Below are 24,834 nucleotides of genomic sequence, written 5' to 3' on the forward strand. Positions count from 1 at the left end.
AAGTTGGGAATTCCAAGGGTTAAGCAACACGAGGCTGATTACCAGACAATCGGAGAGCTTCCTGCCCTGCCGACTCCTTTGAAAAACGCCTCATGTGGCTTGGCCCTAACGTATTCAGCCAGTATCTACTCAACTCATTAGTGCTTCTCAGAGATCGGCTTCATACATTTCAAGAAAGAGCCCAAATTCATGACCACTACATTAGAAGGCGTGTGGATGTTGATTTGCCAAACTCACGACTGACTAAATAACACCTAAAATATTCTTCCCATTAGTTTTAATAGGATTGCTCCCACTCAGCCCGGCCGAGTGGGTATAAACATAGAGAATTAATAGCGTTAGTAGATATCCCATGGTATAGGGCGTTTATGTCGCAACTTTTACTGTTATCTCAAGCTGATAGTCCACGTAGTTTTTTCCCGTGAAGCTTTATGTCGGTGGTAGTATCTCATATTGTGCCGTTCATACACTCTTACCCCAACAAAACAGTAAAAATCGACAATAATCGGCTTGAGATAACAGTAAAAGTTGCGACATAAACGCCCTATACCATGGGAAATCTACTTATGCTATTGTTTCTCTATGGTATAAATTTCTCATTAGAACTAATGAGATGAATATTATTACTGAACCAGACACGGACTTCGATGCTGAGAGAGTAAGAGAACTGAAATGTTGGAATCCAGTCTTATAGTCATGTTTTTATGATAGACTATTTATGTTGATTGAAGATTCCATATAACAGATTTATCAATATTACTTGATATAAAATTTGTGAGTAGAGCTACATTTTGCTTGTAGATTCGATATAACAGATTCATCAATATAATTTTTGTAACATTTGTGAGTAGAGCAGTAGGGCTATAGTGAGGTCCACGTTATAATGACAATATTTGATCAACATTAGTGTTGCTATCCTTGTCTATCATTCGACAAATCAGATAGCGCTATCCTCTTCCAGCTCCGTAACGTTACCAGATCGTTTTAACAATGTTTTTTATTACTATTGTATTTCATAATAAAGTGAAAAAACACTCACATTCTTTGATGTGGCGACGTCCGTTTCGTGCTGGTAATGCACATTTTCAAACGAGTTAATGTTTGACTTGAAAATGTACAATACAAGCGCGAAGCGGACGTCGCCACATCAAATAATGTGAGTGATTTTTTACTTTGAAGTTTTATGAAATACGATGGTAAAAATAATAGTGAAAACAAGATGGATAACCATCTTTTCTGTTTTTTAATTGATTAATAGAAAATTCAATCACAATTGTATTTCATGTATTTTACTCCTGTGTTGCAGACAAGATTTTTCTTAAGCAAACAGTATTGTAACAAATGATCTGTAATATCATATGTGTAACGGAATTTGTCATGTAAGTGATATCATTGAATAAAACTTGATTTGATTTGAATTGTGAAAATTTATTATCCAATCATTCAAAAATATATTATTTTCCCGACGAAGAAAATATAATTGATTATTTTAAACAAGAACGAACAGTTAATATTAAATCAGATATACCGGTATCCGCTATTCTCTATGGAAGGCAGTGGCAAGGCAGAGAATCGGTAACGCTGTTCTCCTATCTCTCTCCACTGCCATTATAACGTCGACCTCACTATAGTAGAGCCTGTGACTCTTGTCTAGTCAAATCACTGAAGCCCGCTTCATATTGTAGATCAGGGTAGTTTGGTCTATTATAGACAATAGATTCTTCTTCTTCTTCTTAATTAGGAGAAGGCAACAGGTTTGTTCAGATGGATTGAGAAAAGAAAGATCTGAGAGAATGAAAAGGTACTGGGAAGAAAGGAAGAGATTTGAAGCGAATAAACGAAGAAAGAGGAATAACCAGAGACTAAAGTGATCCTATGTGGTCATAAAATTGAAAAAAATAGACAATAGATAGTTTGTGGCTAATATTGGTACATCGTGCATGATAAATCTGCAATCTTTATAATTGCCTATCATTTACAGATATGGATATTGGAAAGGGTGACTTATTTTTTTGTTAAAAACTGACTTATTTTTTGTTAGAAACTGACTTATTTTTTGTTAGAAACTGGAGAAATTTATTTCTAGTCACATCTAAAGAAGAAAAAAGTTATAATTAACATAGGTCTGAAAATGCTTAGTTACCAAATTATACAGGGTGAAAGATTTCGTTTGAATTTCAGTTTCCCTGCCCTACGAGTATTTTTTGTCTGCTAATTAAAATGTTAAATTCAGCGTACTTTATGTAAAATGAACGGAGAAATTGAATAAAACCGTTTCCAGAACGTTAGCTACCGTAATTTTTACTTTCCTTGCCCTATTACCATAGGTAAGGAAAGTATTTCTTTCCAAAAAAAATTAAGGTACCCTAATTTCATGTTTTCTTTACGTTTCGAGGTCCCCTGAGTCCAAAAACATGATTTTTGGGTGTTGGTCTGTGTGTGTGTGTGTCTGTGAACTCGATAACTCCATTCCTAATTAACCGATTGACTTAAAATTTCAAACTTAAGGTCCTTATATCATGAGGATCCTACAAAAAAGGAATTCAATAAAATTCGATTCAAAATGGCGGATAATGGCCAAAAAACCATGTTTTTCATGGTTTTCTCGAAAACGGTTCTAACGATTTTCTTCAAATTTATACTTTAGATAGCTATTTATAAGCCCTATCAACTGACATGAGTCTCATTTCTGGGAAAATTGCAGGAGCTCTGTAATATTCCTGAAAAGAATGAATTTTGTTAAATTTCTATCACGATTTTCTCAAAAATGACTTGACCGATTTCTTTCATACCCTGTATAGTTATATATCAGCTCTATAAACTGGCATGAGTCTCCTCCCTGAGAAACTAACAGGGGGTCCACCCCATCCCTGAGAAATTTACTTTGTAACCTCCTTCTCGTGCGTGAGGTAGGTAGGTAGAGCAGTTTATTCAAAAGAACACATGTCGATATTTTATTCGTAGAACAGCTGTTTTGACAACTTTTTAAAAATCCTCAAATTTCATAATTCAAACAAAGGAAATGTACTCTGAAAACAATAACAATAGTATAATCGTAGTTTTAATTATTATTTAGCCGCCAATCGGCATAATGTTATTCCCCTAAATTATCCTCGTTTAAGAATGAGGCTTATAGATCAATGAGCAAGGAAAGTTGTGTGAGTGTACCACACCAGATTTTTAAGATATGTGATGAAAAATAGACAAAATCTGTTAAGCTCTCTATTTTCATGCGTTTTGTATGTAATTAAGGATTATTTTTTCAAGGTTGCGTTTGTCTATTATAGACTTATTCTGCATCTTTCTCTTCGAAATTGAATTTTCTACAAGTTCTGTAAGAAAATATTTTGTGTTTAAATTGTACATTCAACATAGTAAATCTGCTTCAAACCTTGAAGGTAGGTACTTGTTTTTCGGGACCAAGTTTCGCGTATTTCGTCACATATCTTAAAAATTACTGTAGCTAACGATCTGGAAACGGTTTTATTAAATTTCTCAGCTCATTTTACATAAAATACGCTAGAATGTACATCTTAATTAACAGCCAACAAATACCCGTAGAGCTTCGTTTTGGCAGGGAAACTGAAATCTTCCACCCTGTATAACTTGGTAACCAAGTATTTTCAGACCTATGTTAATAAGATTTTTTTTTTCTTCTTTTGATGTGAGGCAATTACGCCCTGACGTATGGGCACCTTTTTTCAGAACACTCTGTATAGGTAATTGAAGAATAAATGAATAAATATTAGTTTTTTCTTTGACAATCATTCAGAAATTCGACAACATTGTCTCAAGCGGCTGCTGGGACTGCAGTCAGTAAAGATGAGAAGCGAGAGTTCATGGCCGTCTTTCCAGACATTGTTAGAGATCTGACTGATGCTGGAAGACACCTCGATATACCCGAAGCAACAAAGTGGTATGCCAAGGTGAGTTATCTAGAATCTGTGGCAAATCATCTGATATTTGCCACATGTGATTAATAACCTGTTTTCAACTTTCATTAGTTTGTTTATTGAACGTCGGGGTCACTAATATGGGTAATTTGGTTTGTGGATTTCCTATGATAAAATAGGTTGAATAAAACTGGATGAATGATTAGATGTTTTAATGTTGGGATGACAAAATTGAACTGAGAAAAATATTAAATAAACTGATACAATTAATAAACAAACTAATGCAAGTTAAAAACAGGTTGTCAATTACAGGTGGCAAATATCAGATGATTTGCCACAAATCTATCTTGAATCTACAGTTATCTTTAGTTCATCTTCAATACTGAGTATCTTGAGTTGTCTTTAGTCTATCTGCAATTCTGAGTTATCTTAAATCTAACTTTCACTGACCAAAGATTTTTCAATCATTAGCAACAACACAAGTTTATATATAATTTAGACTGAAAATTGGACAAAAATAATGAAGTGTAAACATAACCTATTTTTGGACAATATCTAAATTTGGGAAAGGGACAGTTTTAGGCTTTGAGCCTGTTGTTCCTTTCCCAATCATTCATAGTTCAAAATAATATAGTATCTATCAATGTATAAATAAATAAGAGCATTTTCAATAAGTTCAGGCCTTGAGAAAATATGGAGATTAAATTTCATTATGTGTCAGATATTTATGCAATATTTTACTAATAATAAATATCTACTGTATTGAGTATTTGATATCAGATTATATTGTCCGCTGTAACAATTATTATCTGATATCGCATTAGGCTGTATTTAAAATATTCTAAGGAAGCTGATGTATTAAAAATCAGCCAGCATCACTAATAATATCCAGCATATCTTTATTTAATTGAGTAGATTCATCAAAAGATTTCATAAGAGCAGTTATACAAGAAAAAAAATCAGTGGAACGTTTTTAGTATCCGTTTAACAGTAACTTATTATGCATTTTTTGATGTCTGTAATCAATCCTCTCTAATAACACAAATATAACCAAAATTGGAGAGTCTTTATTATTTTTTGTGGGCGGACCAGCTCTTTTGAAATCTCCAATTACATAAGTTTCGATATCTATGATTCAAGATTTCTATGATATACCTTAGATACCTGTATGTGATATCTATATAGTTCAACTTGAGGATTCTTTGGTAAGGTTGAATATATGAAGATTCCATTTTCAATGTTGTAATTAGCAATATTTAACGTATGTAGCTTAATAGGCGTAATTATAAATATCATGACACTTGACTTTAATATTCCAGTTTCTTGTAACCATTCTATTTGACTTATTCATTCTAATTCAATCCAATAATTGACCGAGCGAAGTGAGGTCTAAGATTCAAGTCGACGGTTTAGCATTTCTCTAAATGTTTGAATGTTTATATGTTGCGCATTTACGGCGAAACGCGTTAATAGATTTTCATGAAATTTGACAGGTATGTTCCTTTTTTAATTGCGCGTCGACGTATATACAAGGTTTTTGGAAATTTTGCATTTCAAGGATAATATTATAAAAGGAAAAACGAGCCTCCTTCATACTCCAATATTAGAGTAAAAATCAGACCATAGAATTATTCATCATAAATCAGCTGACAAGTGATTACACAGATGTGTGGAGAAGCCAGTCTATTGCTGTATTTCCATAAGGTCTTTAGTTTCAATCAGGTACTTGTGGATGAGAATACTGCGTGAGGTCTACTGTTCACAGAACTACTAGTAGATTTAATAACTCACAATTCAATAATTCACAGATTCAATAGCTTACAACTAGTAATTAAGTGCTCTATTCATATCATATCATAGACTAGTAGTTCTGTGAACAGTAGACCTCACGCAGTATTCTCATGCACAAGTACCTGATTGAAACTATAGACCTTATGGAAATACAGCAATAGACTGGCTTCTCCACACATCTGTGTAATCACTTGTCAGCTGATTTATGATGAATAATTCTATAGTCTGATTTTTACTCTAATATTGGCGTATGAAGGAGGCTCCATTTTCCTTTTATATTATCCTTGAAATGCAAATTTCCAAAAACCTTGTATATACGTCGACGCGCAATTTAAAAAGGAACATACCTGTCAAATTTGATGGAAGTCTATTACCGTGTTTCGCCGTAAATGCGCAACATATAAACATATTAACATTTGAAAATTTAAACATTTAAACATTAAGAGAAAGGCCAAACCGTCGACTAGAATCTTAGACCTCACTTCGCTCGGTCAATTAATGTGCATTGTATGCTTTCTGGTAAGTCAATCAAAAATGCTTTATTGAACCATATTTTTTGTGTATTTTTCACTGCAGGTATTGCAATACAATGTGCCAGGTGGTAAGAAGAATCGTGGATTGGCTCTAGTACTTGGCTACAAGCATTTGGCGAAATCGAGCGATCTCACACCAGAAAACATCAGGCTCGCTCATATCCTAGGATGGTGTGTGGAACTTGTGAGTACAGTGAAGATGAGCAGTTAAGATAGTAGCGTTAGATAGTACGGCATACTTAAATGCTTCAACGGCCTCCATTCACACGCGCGACCTTTCTCAACTTTCACTTGTGTGGCTTGCTTCGTCAAAAACCTGTTCTCCTCTTAAAACATTCTTTCTGTTGTCATTTTCATAATTCTATTCTGTTCTTCATAATTCTATTCTCGAGTTTCCTAGACTTTGTTTAGAAAAAAAACAACACATGGTTAAACACTTAGCTCCTCATTGTTGTATTCCCGCTCCACTAACACATTCATAAACATTCTCAACCATTTATTCATAGTTCTAAATAGTTTTCTCAAACATGTATTCATAGTTCAGAAGGGAAGTTTCCCTTCCAAACTAGATCATTTGCGCACAAGCTCTATCATAGAGAAAATATAACATTGATATCCTTTCGTTTATGTTCCAAATTTAAGCCGATTTTTGTCAACTCAAGCCGATTACTGTCGACTGTTTTGGCCGGGTGACAGTGTAATGAAGGCACAGTATGAGAGACTACCAGCGTCTCATAGCTTCACGAAAAAATACTAGGTCCGGCTGCGCAAAACCCAGTTAAATTTTAACCGTTTAAATTTTAAGTCTTTTCAAAAAACGCATTCTCTGATTGGTTCTCGTAAAGTTAATCACTGTTGAAATTCAACCGGCTTTTGTGCTACCGGGCCAAACTCTATCAGCTTGAGTTGATATTGAAAATTGTAACATAAACGCTCTATATAACATATAACATAAACATATATAACATAAACGCACCATGGGATATCTTCTTGTACTATCTTTTTTCTATGGTTCTGTAGTAAGGTCCGTTATTAATAATTGACATTGGTGTTGCCATCCTTGTTTATCATTCGACAAAGCAGATAGTGCTATTCTTTTCTAGCTAAGCAACGTTGCCAGATCCTATGCCAACACAATATTTCATCTCAATTATAAACATTTATTGGAAAAAATATTTTCTTGGCGTATATTTTAATAGAATAAGTTGAGTAAATAAGTTAAATAAAATCTGTGGTTTTTAACAATTTCTTAGTCTTTTTATTCAATAAGAATAAGTTGAGTTAGCAAGTCTAACTTTTTGGGTACACAATCACCAGCTTCACAAGACTTATAGATTTACGAACGGATCTTATTCTATTTTTAAATGCAAGTTGTTAGTGAAAACTTATTATACGTGCATTGTTGAAATAGTTTCTCCATCTCATTACTTTCATATCACTGATTTCTGCTTGGTCAACCTAGCGTGAGAGAAATAAACTTTTTCAATTTGTTTTGAAGGTACATAATTATGTAAATGATGTTTCAAAAAGAATTACCCATTAAAACAGTTATATTCATTAAAAAAATGGTGCACTCAAACCAATTTTACTTCAAATTACTCACAGAAGTATCAAGTTTATTATCATTGACCGAGCAAAGTGAGGTCTAAAGCTGCGTACACATATTCGCGCTTCCAACCAGCACCGAGCACGCTCCTCCCTCGTACCGCCCTCGTACCACCATCGAACCACAGTCGCACCGCCCACGCACCCATCATGAACGTTATGGAAGATGTTAGATCTTCTCGCGTTCCCCGGTCGAACGACTATTGCTCGCCGGTCGATCATCAATCGCTCTGCTGGAGTTACGTTCGGTTGCGGAGCAGAGCGACAGTCTGTAAGCACCTATAGATTCAAGTCAACGGTTTTGCATTTCTCTTTATGTTTATATGTTGCCATAGCCACCTCTAATAAAAGGCCCCGGCCTACGATATTGCAACGTCGCAGCGTAGGACTAGAATCTAATACATGATTGGTGAAAAAGATCAGCTGGTATTTTTTAAAATCTTTTTAACCAATCATGTATTAGATTCTAGGCCTACACTGCGACGTTGCAATATCGTAGGCCGGGGCCTTGTATTAGAGGTGGCTATGATGTTGCGCATTTACGGCGAAACGCTGTAATAGATTTTCATGAAATTTGACAGGTAAGTTCCTTTTTTAATTGCGCGTCGACGTATATACAAGGTTTTTGGAAATATTGCATTTCAAGGATAATATAAAAGGAAAAGGAGCCTCCTTCATACGCCAATATTAGAGTAAAAATAAGACTATAGAATCATTCATCATAAATCAGCTGTCGAATGGATTATAAATTGCATGCAATGACGCATGCGATTCAATGTCTCAATGTAGCTTAATGAGAAAACAGCTGTTGTGTCAAATATTAATTGCATGCAGTGAGGCATACAATTGATAACTTGAAGTAGCATAGTATTTTCTCCCGACTTTTCTCTGCTTTCAACTCGGTAAGCTTTTGATTATAGTAGCATATAGCTGTTTATATCAAATTACTAGTAGTTCTGTGAACAGTAGATCTCACGCAGTATTCTCATCCACAATTACCTGATTAAACTATAGACTTATGGAAATACAGCAATAGACTGGCTTCTCCACACATCTGTGTAATCACTTGTCAGCTGATTTATGATGAATAATTCTATATAGTCTGATTTATACTCTAATATTGGCGTATGAAGGAGGCTCCTTTTTCCTTTTATATTATCCTTGAAATGCAAAATTTCCAAAAATCTTGTATATACGTCGACGCGCAATTAAACAAGGAACATACCTGTCAAATTTCATGAAAATCTATTACCGCGTTTCGCCATAAATGTGCAACATATAAACATTTGAACATTTAAACATTTAAACATTTAAACATTCAAACATTTAAACATTTAAACATTTAAAAATTTAAACATTTAAACATTTAAACATTAAGAGAAATGCCAAACCGTCGACTTGAATCTTAGACCTCACTTCGCTCGGTCAATTAGCATTGTCGACAATACAACAACCTAAACAGCCATTAGTCGTTTATACACTGATATCTCGCCGACACGACAGGACAGGACAAAATTTACTCTGATTGATAGTATTAGAAGAGACTGTGATTTATAACTGCGCGGGGTCTACTGTTCACAGAACTACTAGTGTATTATAAGTGTTCTATGTACCCTCCTTTTGATGCTCGGACGACATCTAGACGGTAGCCAAATTCATCCCAAACTGTTCGCAAGAATTCTTCTCTGCATCAGTTAGCTAGTGCATCAGTTATTCTGGGTTTTAGCTCTTCAATATCAAGTGCTAAGGAAGGAACATAATCACGATCTTCAACGTTGTTCCTCCCTTAGCACTTGATATTGAGGAGCTAAAAATCAGGATAACTGGTGCAGTTATCGTCAAGATGTCGTCCGAGCCTTAAAAGGAGGGCACATAGAACACTTACAATACGTTATCATAAACTCGATACTTCTGTGAGTAATCTGATGTGAAATTGGTTTGAGTGCACGATTTTTTAAAATAAATATAACTGTTTAAAATTGGGTCATTCTTTTTGAAACATTCGGTATTTCTTTTTTATATAAAGGGTGGCCTATTAGTCAGTTGACAAAAGGATTTTAGATTAAAATTGCGTCAACTGACTTATGTAATATGGTCAACTGACCACTCTGTATATATATTATAACTAGTAACATTCTATCTTAATTGAAGTTTTTGGACAGTTCGTTATCATACTTGTAATTTGTGTCTTTTTTGTAGCTGCAAGGTGCATTTCTTGTTTGGGATGACTGCATGGATGAATCGTCCACAAGACGTGGCAGACCCTGCTGGTATAAAATGCCAGGTGTTGGATTGACGGCCATCAACGACGGCAATCTATTGGAAAGCGGCGTTTTCCAATTGCTGAGGCGACATTTCAAGTCCCGGCCTTACTACATTGATATTGTTGAGTTATTCCATGATGTGAGTAGCAATCTATTCATCCTGTCTATATGTAATTATCCAAAACTAGATTAGTTTCAGTTATCTATAATATAATATAGGAAAGAATTTCGGAGAAATAGTACAAGTTATTCTTAGTTTTTCTCTCCCGATCTGTGCTTCATTGTAATAGTCATTTGTATATCTAGAGTGAAAAGTACTGTTTTTTCTCCCTGAGGGAAAAGTTTGAAGCCCGAGGCGAAGCCGAGGGCAACATTTTTTCTGAGGGAGAAAAAACATTTTTCACTCGTGATATACACAACATTTTTCCTCCACCTACATTTTCATAAAAACTGCAAATAAAATAATTTTTAAAAACGTACGTGACCAAACAATGTGTTACAACAATCTAAAAAGTAAACAGAAACAGCTGGCTTGTAATCACAGTTCTTTGCCGACAGCGCTATCTGTCGGCAAAAGTTTTAACAACAATAGCCGCCACAACTACAGCTATGATGAAGTTCCCGTTTCAAATTTGGTTAGTTAATGAGGAATATTCGTTGGCTGGTATTTTGAATAACATGGAATAAAAACAAATTATACATTTTTTTAGTATAGTGATATGAAGTTTGTAATAATTTTAGCTTACAAACATAAATTTCATGGATTGATAAAATGTTTGGTTGAGGTATTGAATTTAGTTGGTTTAATGACTACTCTATATTATGCTTCCTCATCTAAGCTTAGACCTTCTAACCTATTTCAAATGTACGTTTTTGAAATAGAGATGCTTCCCATGCTATTTAAATGAAGTCACTTTTACGCTCTAGGGAGTTTTCCCGTTTTTTCCTCCCGAGAGCGAAAAAGTGACACTTTAGGATTATGTTCCAGGGAGTAAAGGAAGCACTTTAGACAGGAGGTGGAGTAAAAAAGAATGAATTGTACGAGATAGGAAATACAAGAATGACGCATCATCACGTCTCAACTACTCAACTGATTAACTTGAAATTTTGCATAATATAGATTATCAATTTATCGAGGATGGTTATAGCTACCTATTTCCAATTCTTCAAGATTTTAATTATGTCATTTATAACTATTTTAAAAGGTGCTACACCTCTCTCTGTCCTTTCAGATGGGAAGGAAAGTGGGATGAAAAGATTCAGACAGGAGAATTTCCTAGAGATCTGCATCAAGAGTTTTATTATGGAAGTCCTAGCGGTATTACTGACTAGAACTGATTTTATACTTTTTATATTTTAAATTTTGGATTTATTCAATCGTATCAAATATGTTATGTCAAATTTGTTGAGTAAGTTTTAATTTGTCAATTAACTGTTATTGTCATTTTTTAGGAGCACGGGTTACCTGCAAGTCTATGATATAATAAAGAAAATAATTATTATAATTAAAAATACTAAGAAATTGTCAAAAACCACAGATTTATTGATACCTAGAAAGACCAGTTTCGGTTGTTAGACCATTGTTTCTCTGAGTTTATCAGAGATTGACAACCGAAACTGGTCTTTCTAAGTATCAATAAATCTGTGGTTTTTGAAAATTTCTTAGTATTTTTATTTAACATGAACAGGCCTAATCACCACAATATCAACTCCTCAACTACACAAAAAGTGAAAAAAGAAAAAGAAAAGAATCGCCTTATACGGGATAGGAAATACAAGAATCACGCATCATCACGTCTGAACTACTGGACTGATTAACTTGAAATTTTGCATATAGATTCTCAATTCACTGAGGATAGTTATAGGCGTATTTTTAATTCTTCAAGATTTCAGTAGGTCATGTTTTCAGTTTGTCTAGTTTTTAATTAGACCCTTGCGGTGCACGGGTTACCTCTAGTCTTCTATAATACAGAGTGTTTACAAATGATTATCGGGGTTTTAACTCTTTATAAAATGTATTACATAAACATTACAGTTATAAATAACTAGCATTGACAACCTGTTTCTAGCACATGGAAATTTTGCATGAAAAATTTGGTTCTGGACTTCTAACAATATATTAAAAATCAGAACTACAATATAAATTGCAAGCACCAAATGTATGTAGTGACTGGACTAACGTTTCTAAAGGTGCGTACAAATTTACGCACCGCGAACATGAGCAACTCACTTTTACAACTCACATCAGCTGATGCCAAGCTTTTTATATATGATATAAAAGTGAATTGCTCATGTTCGCGGCGCGTAAATCTGTACGCACCTTTAGAAACGTTAGTCCAGTCACTACATACATTGGTGCTTGCAATTTATATTGTAGTTCTGATTTTTAATATATTATTAGAAGTCCAGAACAGACTTTTTCATAGAAAATTTCCATGTGCTAGAAACAGGGTGTCAATGCTAGTTATTTATAACTGTAATTTTTATCCAATACATTTTATAACGAGTTAAAACCCCGATAATCATTTGTAATACATATTCTGTATGTTACCGTTTCTGTAAAAATACAGATATAGTCAGCTGATTAAAAGTGAATTGCTCATGTTGGCGGCGCGTATATCTGTACGCACCTTAACAGTTCCAAGTCGTTTCTATTAAACATGGATATCTACAAGCACAACATTGCTAGCAGTTGAATTTTTTTTCAAAGTTCCATGAACTTTGGAGTTTCTAGTGAAAAAGCATCTGGACCTGATGAAAAAATACGTTATTACTAAATTTAATTTGAAATATTATTTGGGTGTTTTGATGTTTTCTACCGGGTGCGGCAGCAAAACTTCATCCTTTTCAATTGAATAAAAACACAAATATGTTGTCAAATTCTACACAGTTTTATTCGGTACACGACCATGGTTTCGTGACCACACCGGTCACATTTTCAAGTTGATTCACACAGTCCATGGTCGTGTACCGAATAAAACTGTGTAGAATTTGACAACATATTTGTGTTTTTATTCAATTATGGAACGGTTCTACAATATTCACAATGACTCAGTCGAATTCCTTTTTTAAAGTGAACGCCATCCAGTCAGCTTATATCATAGTAGAGTAAAATTTGTCTCGTTAGAGAGGTCAGACTATAAAGTTTTCTTCCCGACATGCTCGTTTCGTTGCTCAAAATCGTTGAAAAAAGATATTGATCAACAATTAAGTGAACTAACTCACTCAGTAAAATTTGTTTCGGATAGTTTCAAATCGGATATCGGAGAAATCAAAAAAGCTAATGAACAATTAATCACTGAAAACCAAAAATTGAAAGAAGAAGTGAAATTTCTTTCTAAGAGAAATGAAATATTAGAAGAATATACCAGGAGGGAAAATTTATTATTAACCGGTATACCTGCAACAAAGAACGAAAACATGGACGAAATCCTACAAGGCGTAGCCAGTGCTCTCCAAGTGTCTGATTTTTCATCAAACGAAATCAGCGTCGCTCACAGACTGCCATCCATGAACCGAGAGACTACACCGATGATTGTCGTCAGGTTCGTGAGAAGGAGTATGAGGGACAAATGGATGACGGCTTTCCAAACCATAAGCAGAGAAGATAGGAGCAGCCCCGGAATCGACGTGAAAAAAATCAACAGAAACCTGCCGAACGGACACTTCAGGCTAATGAATCAGCTGACTGCCAAGAGTGCTAAAGAACTGAAAGCCGCTCGTGAGTTAGCTAGGGAAAATGATTGGAAATTCGTCTGGTTTCGTGGTTCACAAATGTGCGCTAAGAAGTCGGAGGGCTCACCTGTATTCAAAGTCAAGGGACTGGACCATCTGAAAAAAGTTATCAACGGAGAGGAATAAAGTGTTGCTACAGGTTTGATTAAACATTTATTATGAATGATCTCACGCAATTTGTAGATAGTATTAACAGTGTTAGGGAATGTGAAAGTACCGATGAATACTTGAACTATATCCAGCCCCTTAATTATGAATTTAATATTTTTAGTTTAAATATAAGAAGTTTGAAAAGAAATTTTGATCAAATTCTCATTATTTTGAACAGCATGAGAACAAAATTTGAGGTTCTAATTTTTACTGAAACCTGGACTTCTGAAGAAGAAAAATCACTGTTAAACATTAATGGCTATAATTTATTTATAAAAAGTAACTCCTTGAATCGTTCAGATGGAATTGTCATGTATGTAGCTAATAGTATTTCCTCGAAAAAAATTGATAGTCCAAACGAATATCCTTTCTTAGCTGTTGAGCTGCAAACTAAAAATAATAAATATTTAGTAACATCCGTTTATAGATCTCCTAGTACAAGTATACCTTTATTTATAGAACAACTTGATAATTATATGAATGGTTCATGCTTTAATTTTGATTATTCATTAGTGATAGGTGATGTAAATATTGATTTGTTATGTAACTCTAAAAAAACGCATGATTATTTGTCTATTATGAGTTCGCATGGGTTTGAGTCCTTTGTCAATAGAAAAACTCGTCCTGCTTCAAATACTTGTTTAGACCATATTTTTTCTAAATCCAAACATAATGACTCATTAAAAACTGCTGTATTAGAAATGCTAATTACTGATCATTATGCGACTGCTCTTCACGCATCAATTAAAAAAGATGTTTGTTCTCGATCTAGTAAGCCATGTAAGTTTATTGAAGTGAGGAATGTTAATAAAGAAAAGTTGTTAGAGGAGAGTGCTTTAATGAATTGGGAGATTGACGCGAATAGAAATATTGAAACATTAGTGAATGAATTTGTAAATAATGTAAAAACGTGCATCAGTAGAGCAACAGCTATTAAAAAGGTTAATTTAACTAAAAAACATTTGAAACCTTGGATGTCCAATGGAATTCTAAAGTCCATAACTATAAGAGATAGATTATATAAAAGATTGAAAAATGAACCATTTAATGTAAAGCTGAGAAGGAAATTCCTGTCTTACAGAAATAGAATAGTAGATCTAATTAGAAAAGCAAAAGATTTATATTATCAATCAGAAATAAATAAAGCTTAAGGTGACCCTTAGAAGATATGGTTTGTGATAAATCAAGCAATTATTGGGGTAAATAAGAATTCACAATTACATGTAAATCAAGATCTTAATGCTTTGAATGACTATTTTGTGAATGTAGGTATAAATCAAGCGCAGGAAATTGATATACATGGACAGAATGAAGATCAATATTTGGAACAAACAATAGATATTGAAAATGCATTTAATTTCAATTTTGTTACTGAAACAGAAATCAAGGAAGTAATCAAAAGTTTGAATGATAATAAGGCACCTGGATGGGATAACATATCCAACAGCGTGCTAAAACTATTAACTGACACAATCTCTAAACCTCTTTCAGAAATTTTCAATTGTTGTTTTTCATCTGGATACTTTCCCTTGCATTTCAAGCATGCAAAAGTTATTCCTTTACACAAGGGGGGTAGTAAAGAAATACCTAAAAATTATAGACCAATTAGCTTGCTAAGTTCTATTTCTAAAATTTTCGAAAAATTGGTAAAGAAAAGATTAGTTGAATATCTAGATGTTAATAAAATCCTTGATAAGAGGCAGTTTGGTTTCCAACAGGGTAGAAGCACAGAGGATGCATTGGAGTCCTTAACTGAGACAATATACAATGGTTTCAAAACAAATAAAAAAACCTTGGTAATGTTTCTGGACCTGGCCAAGGCTTTTGACACAGTACCACATGATAAAATGATCCAGAAACTATCTAATATTGGTATTCAAGGAATAGAGTTAGATTTCTTTGAAAGTTATCTGAGGGGTAGAAGCCAAATCGTTAGCTGTAGTGGTAGTAATAGTGAGATTAGAGATGTGACATGGGGTCTACCTCAAGGGACTGTATTGGGACCAGTTTTATTTTTGATCTATGTTAATAACCTGCCTAGTGTACTGGACTCAGTTGGGTCTAAGACAGTTTGTTTTGCTGATGACACAGCACTTTTCTTCCAAGAAGGTTCCTGGGAAGATGTTATCAAGCAAACAAAAGTGGGTTACTATAAGGTTTCTCAGTGGCTAAAATGTAATTATTTGAGACTAAATCTTGGTAAAACAAAATGTATGACCTTCAGTCCAACAACAAGAGGAGATCTAGATATGAACAGGCTTTGTTTGAATAATGCTTGTAACAGGTATCCATGTGATTCTTGCAATGAGGTTATTGAGAGTGTAAACAATTACAAGTATCTTGGTATTTTTGTTGATAAGCATCTACGCTGGTCACCTCAGATTAGCTACCTTTGTAGAAAATTAAGGGTGGTCAATTTAAAAATGTACATGCTTAGAAGTATTTTGAGTCTAAAATTACTAAAATCTGTTTATTTTGCTCTATTCCAATCCTTAGTTCAGTATGGTAATTCTATATGGGGAGGAACTTTTGATTCAACTTTAAAACCTCTATTTGTTTTACAAAAGTTAGTTATCAAAACAATAATGAGGTATCCGAGAGATTTCCCAAGTGTCACATTGTTTCAAAATTCCAATCTGTTCACTATAAGACAATTGTTCATTTTAAAGACTATTAAGAAACATGTGCTCAAATTAAAAAATATTCAAAATTTTCAAAGAGTAACTAGACAAGTCGCTCAAAACTTAATCACAATTGAAAGAGTTGATAGCACCCTATCCCGTAGAAGTATTTCATATTTGAGAAATAAACTCTATAATAAAGTTCCAAGAGGATGGTTGATAAAGAAGCCTAAAATAAAAGATTTCCATACCTGGGTGAAAGAAAATTATTTTTATTCAATTAATGATTTGGTTTAATATTGATTGATGTTGTATGAATCTTAAATTCAGCTTTATGTTTATCTTTAATTTATTGTTATTTCTTAGAATGGAATATTTAGTTGGTTGAATGTTAATTACTGTTAGCCCATATTATAATATTGTAGGATCATTTTATATATTAATATTAATGTATAAGTGAATAAGTTATATTAAGACTCCACGTCGGCGTACAAGTTTTCTTTTGCCGACGTGTAGCACAAAGTTGTCAATTTCCTTTCAGTTGTATTCTGTATATATTTTTGTGCAATAAACGATTTGATTTGATTTGCTCAGTCGCCATCATGCATTGAACAATTATAAGCGTGAATTTGCCGTTGAGACTTATTTTTCTAGCGGATGTTCTGTGATCACATCCCTGCGCACATTTTGAAATCGCTTTAATTTAGCCTCTTTGGCTACTGTCCCGGACCGGAAATCAAATGTTACGTTCAGACAAACTGCAAGTGCGACAAAACGAAGAACTGAAGTCCGTCGGACCAATAGGTCATCTGAGAACATTGAGGCAGTGAGAGTTTCAATGTTGCTATCACCACAGCGTTCTGCGCGCAAACATGCGTCTGCTATTGGACTTTCCGATCGTTCTGTGAGACGAATTCTTCATGATGATCTTCATTCCCATCCATACAAGATGGCAATCGTGCAGGAACTTTCTGAACGTGACTTCAATTGAGGAAGCACTTTCCAGGACGCCTCATCTCAATTAGGAGCGATTTGGAGTGGCCAGTCCGATCTCCCGATTTGAACCCTTGTGATTTTTTCTATGGGGGTTTTTGAAATGCCTTGTTCTTGTGAACCGTCCAAGTACCCTGAAAGATTTGAAGACAATATTAGGAATGAAATTGCTAAAATAACGTCTACAATGCTGGCAGGAGTAATGACAAACGCCAGAAATCGGTTTACTCAGTGTATGGAGAATGGGGACGTCACCTAACTGATTTGATATTCAAAACTAATTGAAACAAAACTTAATATATGTGTCCACATTACAAAAAAAATGAATATAAACTTTCTGATCCATACAAAGAGTTGTATTTACTTGAAAAAACAAAGTTTTGCTGCCGCACTCAGTATTCTGATAAGACATTTCTATATATTCTATTCATCAAAATACCTACTATTAACAAATACTTGTTTTATTTTATTATTGTAAAGTCCTGTTATTTATTGTTCATATTATATATTATATATATGTTGTATGTGTATGCAAATAACGATTGTGACGTTGTCTATTGCTTTTTTCAAAATTTAATGACAATAAAATATTATTATTATTCTCTCTTTTATCTCCATTTTCATGGTTCATAATAAGGTGTCATTGGCTTATTTAGCAAAATGACACCTTTTCTATCTTGGTATATTGAGGAAACATCTTATCAGCGATGTTGTGCAAAGTATTACTGCTTCCTGCATTAAATTTTGCACCCAAATTATTATTATTATTACTTGTTTCATGAGCCCCTATGACATTCGGAGAAACTCCAAAAATTAATTGAATTTCAATTGAATCATAAACTAAGTTCTGTTTTGTTTCCAGGTCGGCCTTAAAACGAAAATGGGACAGACTTTGGATTTGCTGGGAGCTCAACATGATCACATTGTCGACCTGAAAAACCTGACCATGGACAGATATAATTCAATCGTCAAGTACAAAACTGCTTACTATTCATTCTATCTTCCCATAGCTCTTGCTATGCGTATGGTGAGAACTCGTCAATTATTGAAAATAAATTATTATCCGAAAGTCTGGATGAATTAGGAGTGTATGAACCCAGAGCACAGAATACATACAGAATGGAAACTCTGCTAGTATCCTGTCACAAAAATTCGCCATCTTGTAAGAAAGTTCAGTATTGTATTAGTATTGATGGGAGGCTCGGATCACTTTACTGATCCGAGTCAATCGGTCTTGTTCACTGCTGGGAGCCAATCAAAAGACCAGGATTTCAATTTCTAACAAGATGGCGCAATCACATGACGTGTCTAGTATTGGTTGGATAGGCGTTTGATTGACAGTTTCCATTCTGTCCCAGAGGACCAACTCACACTACCTCGACTCAAATTATACGAGTCCAGTGGAGGATACTCCAGTCTCTCGACCTTACGATTTTCTTGCTCATTGTCACTACTTCAGTTCTATGCTACTCCATTTCTAACCTCACATTATTGAAAATATGAGATCAAATTTGTCACTTCTCCGCATGTTAAAATTTTTATAATAATTATTAAGAATAATTGTCTTATCATTTTTTATTCATTTATACAATAAGTACATTATCAAAATGATAGGGAGAGGAAAAATAAGGTAACCTTGTGCTATTCCTCTCCCAAATTTAGATAACACATAGTCCGAAATAGGTTATGTCTTGTAGTTCTTCAATTCACAAAATGTTCAGTCCTCAAGTATTTTCACAAAGTAGATTTTCAAATTTAGATGCTTCAAAACTAAACTTAGGAGAAATTTTTCACATTATTATTACTAAATTATTATCTAATTCCTATTATTGTATTATCTAAAAAGATAGAACATTACGTTCATAAAACATAACCTCACTTTCATTAAAAAGGCACGGTACTACGCAACTCTAGAATAGAGTTCGACCAACATGTCGAGTCGACACTCGACTCAGTCTCACAGTCGTGAGGTCGCGGAGACTAGAATCGACTGGTCTGAGAGTCACCATTTGAAAACACATGCTGCGTCGAGAAGAGACTAGAGTCGCAGTCTCTTCTCGACTTGAGTCGCGTAATTGTGAGTTGACCCAAAGATGTAGATGATAGAAACGTTTTTATTAATTTATAATTCACTACCGTACTTCTGTGATTCTTAAGAAAGATTGAAACGACTGTCAGAAGAAATGAAATATCCAATTTTTAGTCATTACAAGAGATTTTTGAAACTAATCTAATTTCTTAGCGTATTATAATGAAAAATTTTGCTCAGAAATATTATTGATCAATCATTTCATTTTTTGGATCAATTATTACATCTGAATGGATGTGGGTAACCGTCCACTGGAACCGTATTCAACCGATCCGTTCGGCCGTTGGATCGGAAGAATCTGCCGGCCGTTAATTCGGCCGAATATGGTCGTCCATTGGAACCGTTTACGTCAGTCTAGTTCAGTAGTTGGCTGAACTATTGAATAAACATTGAATAAACATATCATAGTAGCTTTAACTGCTATCATAGTAGAATTAACTACTATCAACATTTTTCATAAACCATGATTATATTGAGATTTTGAAAATTGAATTAACAAATATCCACTAAACTAGTTATTCATTACAGTAATCTTACCTCCAGATCCGATTTCTTCAGTAATCTTTGTCTACAGATTCCTTTGAACATCACGACGATTATATCTTTTGTCTCGCCTATCCCACAATGGAAAATGCTCTTGAATCAAACTTATTAACTTTTCATTGTCCATAGTTAAAACTTTATGAAACAGAACAAGTTCAAAAACCAAAAACAGACATGACTGTGGAACAATTTCGAGGTTAGGATGATGTTTTCTCGACTTCGGCCGGATAGAGTCGGAAAAATACCATTCAATTCGGATCGAAAACTTGATCGGCCGGAGACGGCCGTGCACAGACGTATGAACCTGTTGCAATGGACGAGCATCTATAGCTTTCTTTGTTGGGGGATCGTTCGGACGAGTTCGGTAGTTTTCGGCCGATGCTAGTTCGGACGAAATCTGTTCCAGTGGACGGCCCTCCGGGGACTAGCAGGCATTGAGTCGCTACTGCAAGGATGCATGCCAGTATACATACTTCCTGGTTCAGCAATTCAATTTCTAATCAATTCTACATCTTGTGAAAGTATATTTCTCAATTTAATCTTTATTTGTATGCTTATTTGATATTTCCCTCAGATGGCACCTTGCCATGGGGTAAAATGCCTACAATGATTCGCTTTGTATACTGTATTTCTATTGCATAATTGAATAAAGGGAATTCATTTATTTTATATTATTAAATTAGAGGATTTTTTGAATTTCAGGCTGGAATAAATGATGAAGAGAGACATCGACAAGCAAAAACTATTCTACTTGAGATGGGTCATTTTTTTCAAGTGCAGGTAATTATACTGTATACTTTCAGTATTGAATTCTAGAGTTACAGGATTATGTGTCATGCTTTACATAGGAGTGAAATATTTCTGGTTAATTCATTTAGCAATAGATCTGAAAATCACCTGACCAAAACACTAATGCCCGATTCCACCAACCTTGGTCAAGGCATTTGAACATGGTTAAAATCTATCCGATGATCAAATCAGCAATAATTCGTTCCACCAACACCAGTTACGTTCAACCACAGTCAAACCAATGGTTAAGTTTGACTGCCGCCAAACAGGCGATCAAATTATTTGAACACGTTCTAAAGACTGGTTCGATCAATTTCCTTGCTTGTTTGTGGGTTATGTTTTTGACGCAATGAAAAATTTCAAAGTTTTTAGTGGGATCGAATTTAGTTGTAGTAAGTTATTTATTAGATTCGTCCTCGGAATCTTTTAATTAGTAATATTATTATAGTATAGAAAATAAAGGAAGATTTTGAAAAAGATTTGCTTTACTCTTATTACACAGTAGGCCTATATTATTCAATCCTTAGATCAACCTTGGTGCTTAAATGTATCTCATTAGAAGTGGAAAGTTCTTTTGTTCATAAAAAAAGGCAAAGTTGATGGTGATTTGTAAATCTCTTTGTACTAGAGTATTCAATTTATATTTGAAATACGTATTATTATAGATGTGTGACTATACAAAACTTCTGTGCCAGGGGCGTATATAAGAAGGGGGTTGAGAGGGCCCGCTCCGAAATAATGAATATGAAGAAAAATCAGTACAGTAATTACAGAAAAAAGTACAGTAATCTGAATTTTTGACGGTCTGACGATAAAGTAAAAAGGGCATTCAGCGCAAATTGCCCTCTGAATATGAGCAGCAAAACTGATATTAAGTATCATGGAGTGTTACTATATTTACTATATTACAGCATATTATTTGGATTTTCGTTTAATAATAATTTATTAATTCATTAGCATTTGAATAATAATTGCAATATCTCAGTAATTTCCATCAATCAAAATCAGATGTAGCCAATAGCAAGCCAGCAAACATGTTGGCCAACTTCAGAAAAGTACAGCTACAAGAGTTGACCATGTTCAGATTTGACTGATGGAGTTTTGATCAATCCCGAAGTTGGTGGAACAGTTGTATGTTTGAACGAGTGATCAAATTTTGACTATGGTCTAATTGACCATGGCAAGGCTATTTTTGATCAAGGTTGGTGAAACCGGGCATCACTCTCAATTATTTAAATGTACTATTAAATCATGAGAAAATCTATTTATTCTTTTTGGCGGATAAAATATATTTGAGATCGGGTTAATCATTATTAACAAGAGTCAGCAAATAATATTACTGTATATCAGATATACCGGAATGACTCGAATCATAGAAATGTTGCAGAGCTAGGAAAGTATTGCGTTATCTGCTTTGTCGAATGATAGGAACACTAATGTTAATCAAATACTTCCATTATAACGTGGGTCTCACTATATTATATCGTGCCCTCAAGCTTTGAAGCTACATCCTCGGAATATTTGTGAAAAATAACAGTCTTTTGAAATGTCATCTGCTACAAGATGAAATTGTAGATATGATGTCACTCAATTTCAATTGTCACTCAATTTCAATTATTGTCACTCAATTTCGAGGTCCACCTAACTCACGGTAAGGTTTTTCTGACATTGATTTATCAATTAATAATTAATTTATCAATTTATCATTGATTTATCAATTCAATCAGGTTTTTCTGACATTGATTTATCAATTTTTCAATTATTGTCACTCAATTTCGAGGTCCACCTAACTCACGGTAAGGTTTTTCTGACATTGATTTACGTTTTCAGGATGATTATATGGATTGTTTTGGAAGCCCTGAGGTGACTGGGAAAGTCGGAACTGATATTCAGGAGGGAAAGTGCTCCTGGCTTGTTGTAGTGGCTCTACAGAGAGCTACTCGAGAGCAGAGACAACTTCTCAAGGTATTCCTTGGTTTTATTACTTGTTATTAGTAGAATAGAATATGTTAATCCACCAATAAATGCATTTCAATGTACATTAGGTGTCGTCAAGAATAAAATCCTAGCCATGAAACAAACTAAAAATTCGATCAACCAATACATCATCATCAATCAAAATAAGTATTTATCACATCCACAGGCAAATTGAAAAATTCTTCTACATTATACAGAGTGATCTGAAAAATGGTGCCCATAAGTCAGGGCGTGATTCACATCAAAAGAAGAAAAAACGTAGTTCCGAAAATGCTTGTTTACCAAGTTATACAGTGTGGAAGATTTCAGTTCCCCTGCCGAAACGAAGCCCTACAGGTATTTGTTGGCTGTTAATTAAGATGTACAATTTTAGCATACTTTATGTAAAATGCACTGAAAAATTTGGTAAAACCGTTTCTAGAACTGTAGCTACAGTAAATTTTAAGATATGTGTCGAAATACGCGAAACTTGGTCCCGAAAACAAGGTTTGAAGCAGATTTTCTATGTTAAATGTACAATAAACACAAACTATGTTTTTACGGAACTTGTAGAAAATTTAATTTTGAAGAGAAATATGTAGAATAAGTTTATAATAGACAAACGCAACCTTGAAAAAGTAATCCTTAATTACATACAAAACGCATGAAAAATAGATAGCTTGACAGATTTAGTCTATTTTTCATGTGTTTTGTTTGCGGTTTTTAAGGATTATTTTTTCAAGGTTGCGTTTGTTTGAATGTTTAAATGTTTATATGTTGCGCATTTACGGCGAAACGCTGTAATAGATTTTCATGAAATTTGACAGGTATGTTCCTTTTTTAATTGCGCGTCGACGTGTATACAAGGTTTTTGGAAATTTTGCATTTCAAGGATAATATAAAAGGAAAAAGGAGCCTCCTTCATACTCCAATATTAGAGTGAAAATCAGACTATAGAATTATTCATCATAAATCAGCTGACAAGTGATTACACAGATGTGTGGAGAAGCCAGTCTATTGCTGTATTTCCATAAGTTTCAATCAGTTACTTGTGGATGAGAATACTGCGTGAGGTCTACTGTCCACAGAACTACTAGTTTACAATTGAATTAAAATTCCATACTTTTTATAGACCTATTGTATTGTATTTTAGATATTTTGTACTTTTTATGTTTAAATTTCTTGTATGTATATTTTCAAAGGAAATTTTATTTTCTTATAAATTTCCTCCATAAATGAGACTGTTATTCAACTCTAATTATCAATTTTGAGTAATGCTTGAATCATGTCAATGTTTCAGGAATGTTACGGCTCATCAGACCCTGAAAAAGTGCATCGTGTGAAGACTTTGTATGAAGAGATAGGTTTTACCAGCCACCTTCGCCACCTACGAGGAAGAGAGCTACAATTTGATAAAAACACACATACAACAAATCTCCTCTGGGATGTCACATGATTTATTCTTCAAACTTCTCGAGAAAATTTATAGAAGGGACAGTTGAGCGTGTTAATTCTACAGAGTGAGCATCAAATATTTCCCTGATTGAAAAAATTAGTCGTTGTAAATAGTTATTTGAATCTGGTGTGATTGTGTATTGAATCACTTTTTGTGTAGTTGAGAAGTTGATATTGTGGTAATTATTCATATTAAATGAAAAAGACTAAGGAATTGTCAAAAAACCACAGATTTATTGATACTTAGAAAGACCGGTATCGGTTATTACAACATTGTCAATCTCTGATGAACTGAAACTGAAATTGAATAAAATCGTTTATTGCACAAAAGATACATGGTACAAATCTTTTTAAATAAAATAAGAATGAGAAAACTCTTTGTAAAGCTGGATTCGCTCACAACAGTTACAGTGAACG

At 34.1% G+C, this 24,834-nt stretch overlaps 1 protein-coding gene across 1 annotated transcript in view; it reads left to right on the plus strand.

Annotated features, from left to right (window-relative positions):
* LOC111046137 (farnesyl pyrophosphate synthase) overlaps nt 1–24,626 on the plus strand; it is a 29,086-nt gene extending 4,460 nt beyond the window's left edge. The window contains 8 exon segments of the mRNA XM_022331628.2: nt 3,773–3,926; nt 6,261–6,401; nt 10,022–10,225; nt 18,448–18,612; nt 20,920–20,997; nt 22,837–22,971; nt 24,263–24,328; nt 24,330–24,626. Of these exon segments, the coding sequence (XP_022187320.2) occupies nt 3,773–3,926; nt 6,261–6,401; nt 10,022–10,225; nt 18,448–18,612; nt 20,920–20,997; nt 22,837–22,971; nt 24,263–24,328; nt 24,330–24,464 (1,078 nt within the window). The 3' untranslated portion in view covers nt 24,465–24,626.
* The last annotated feature ends 208 nt before the right edge of the window (nt 24,627–24,834 follow it).

This window comes from Nilaparvata lugens, chromosome 2 (assembly GCF_014356525.2).
Source record: "Nilaparvata lugens isolate BPH chromosome 2, ASM1435652v1, whole genome shotgun sequence".
NCBI classification, from domain to species: domain Eukaryota; kingdom Metazoa; phylum Arthropoda; class Insecta; order Hemiptera; family Delphacidae; genus Nilaparvata; species Nilaparvata lugens.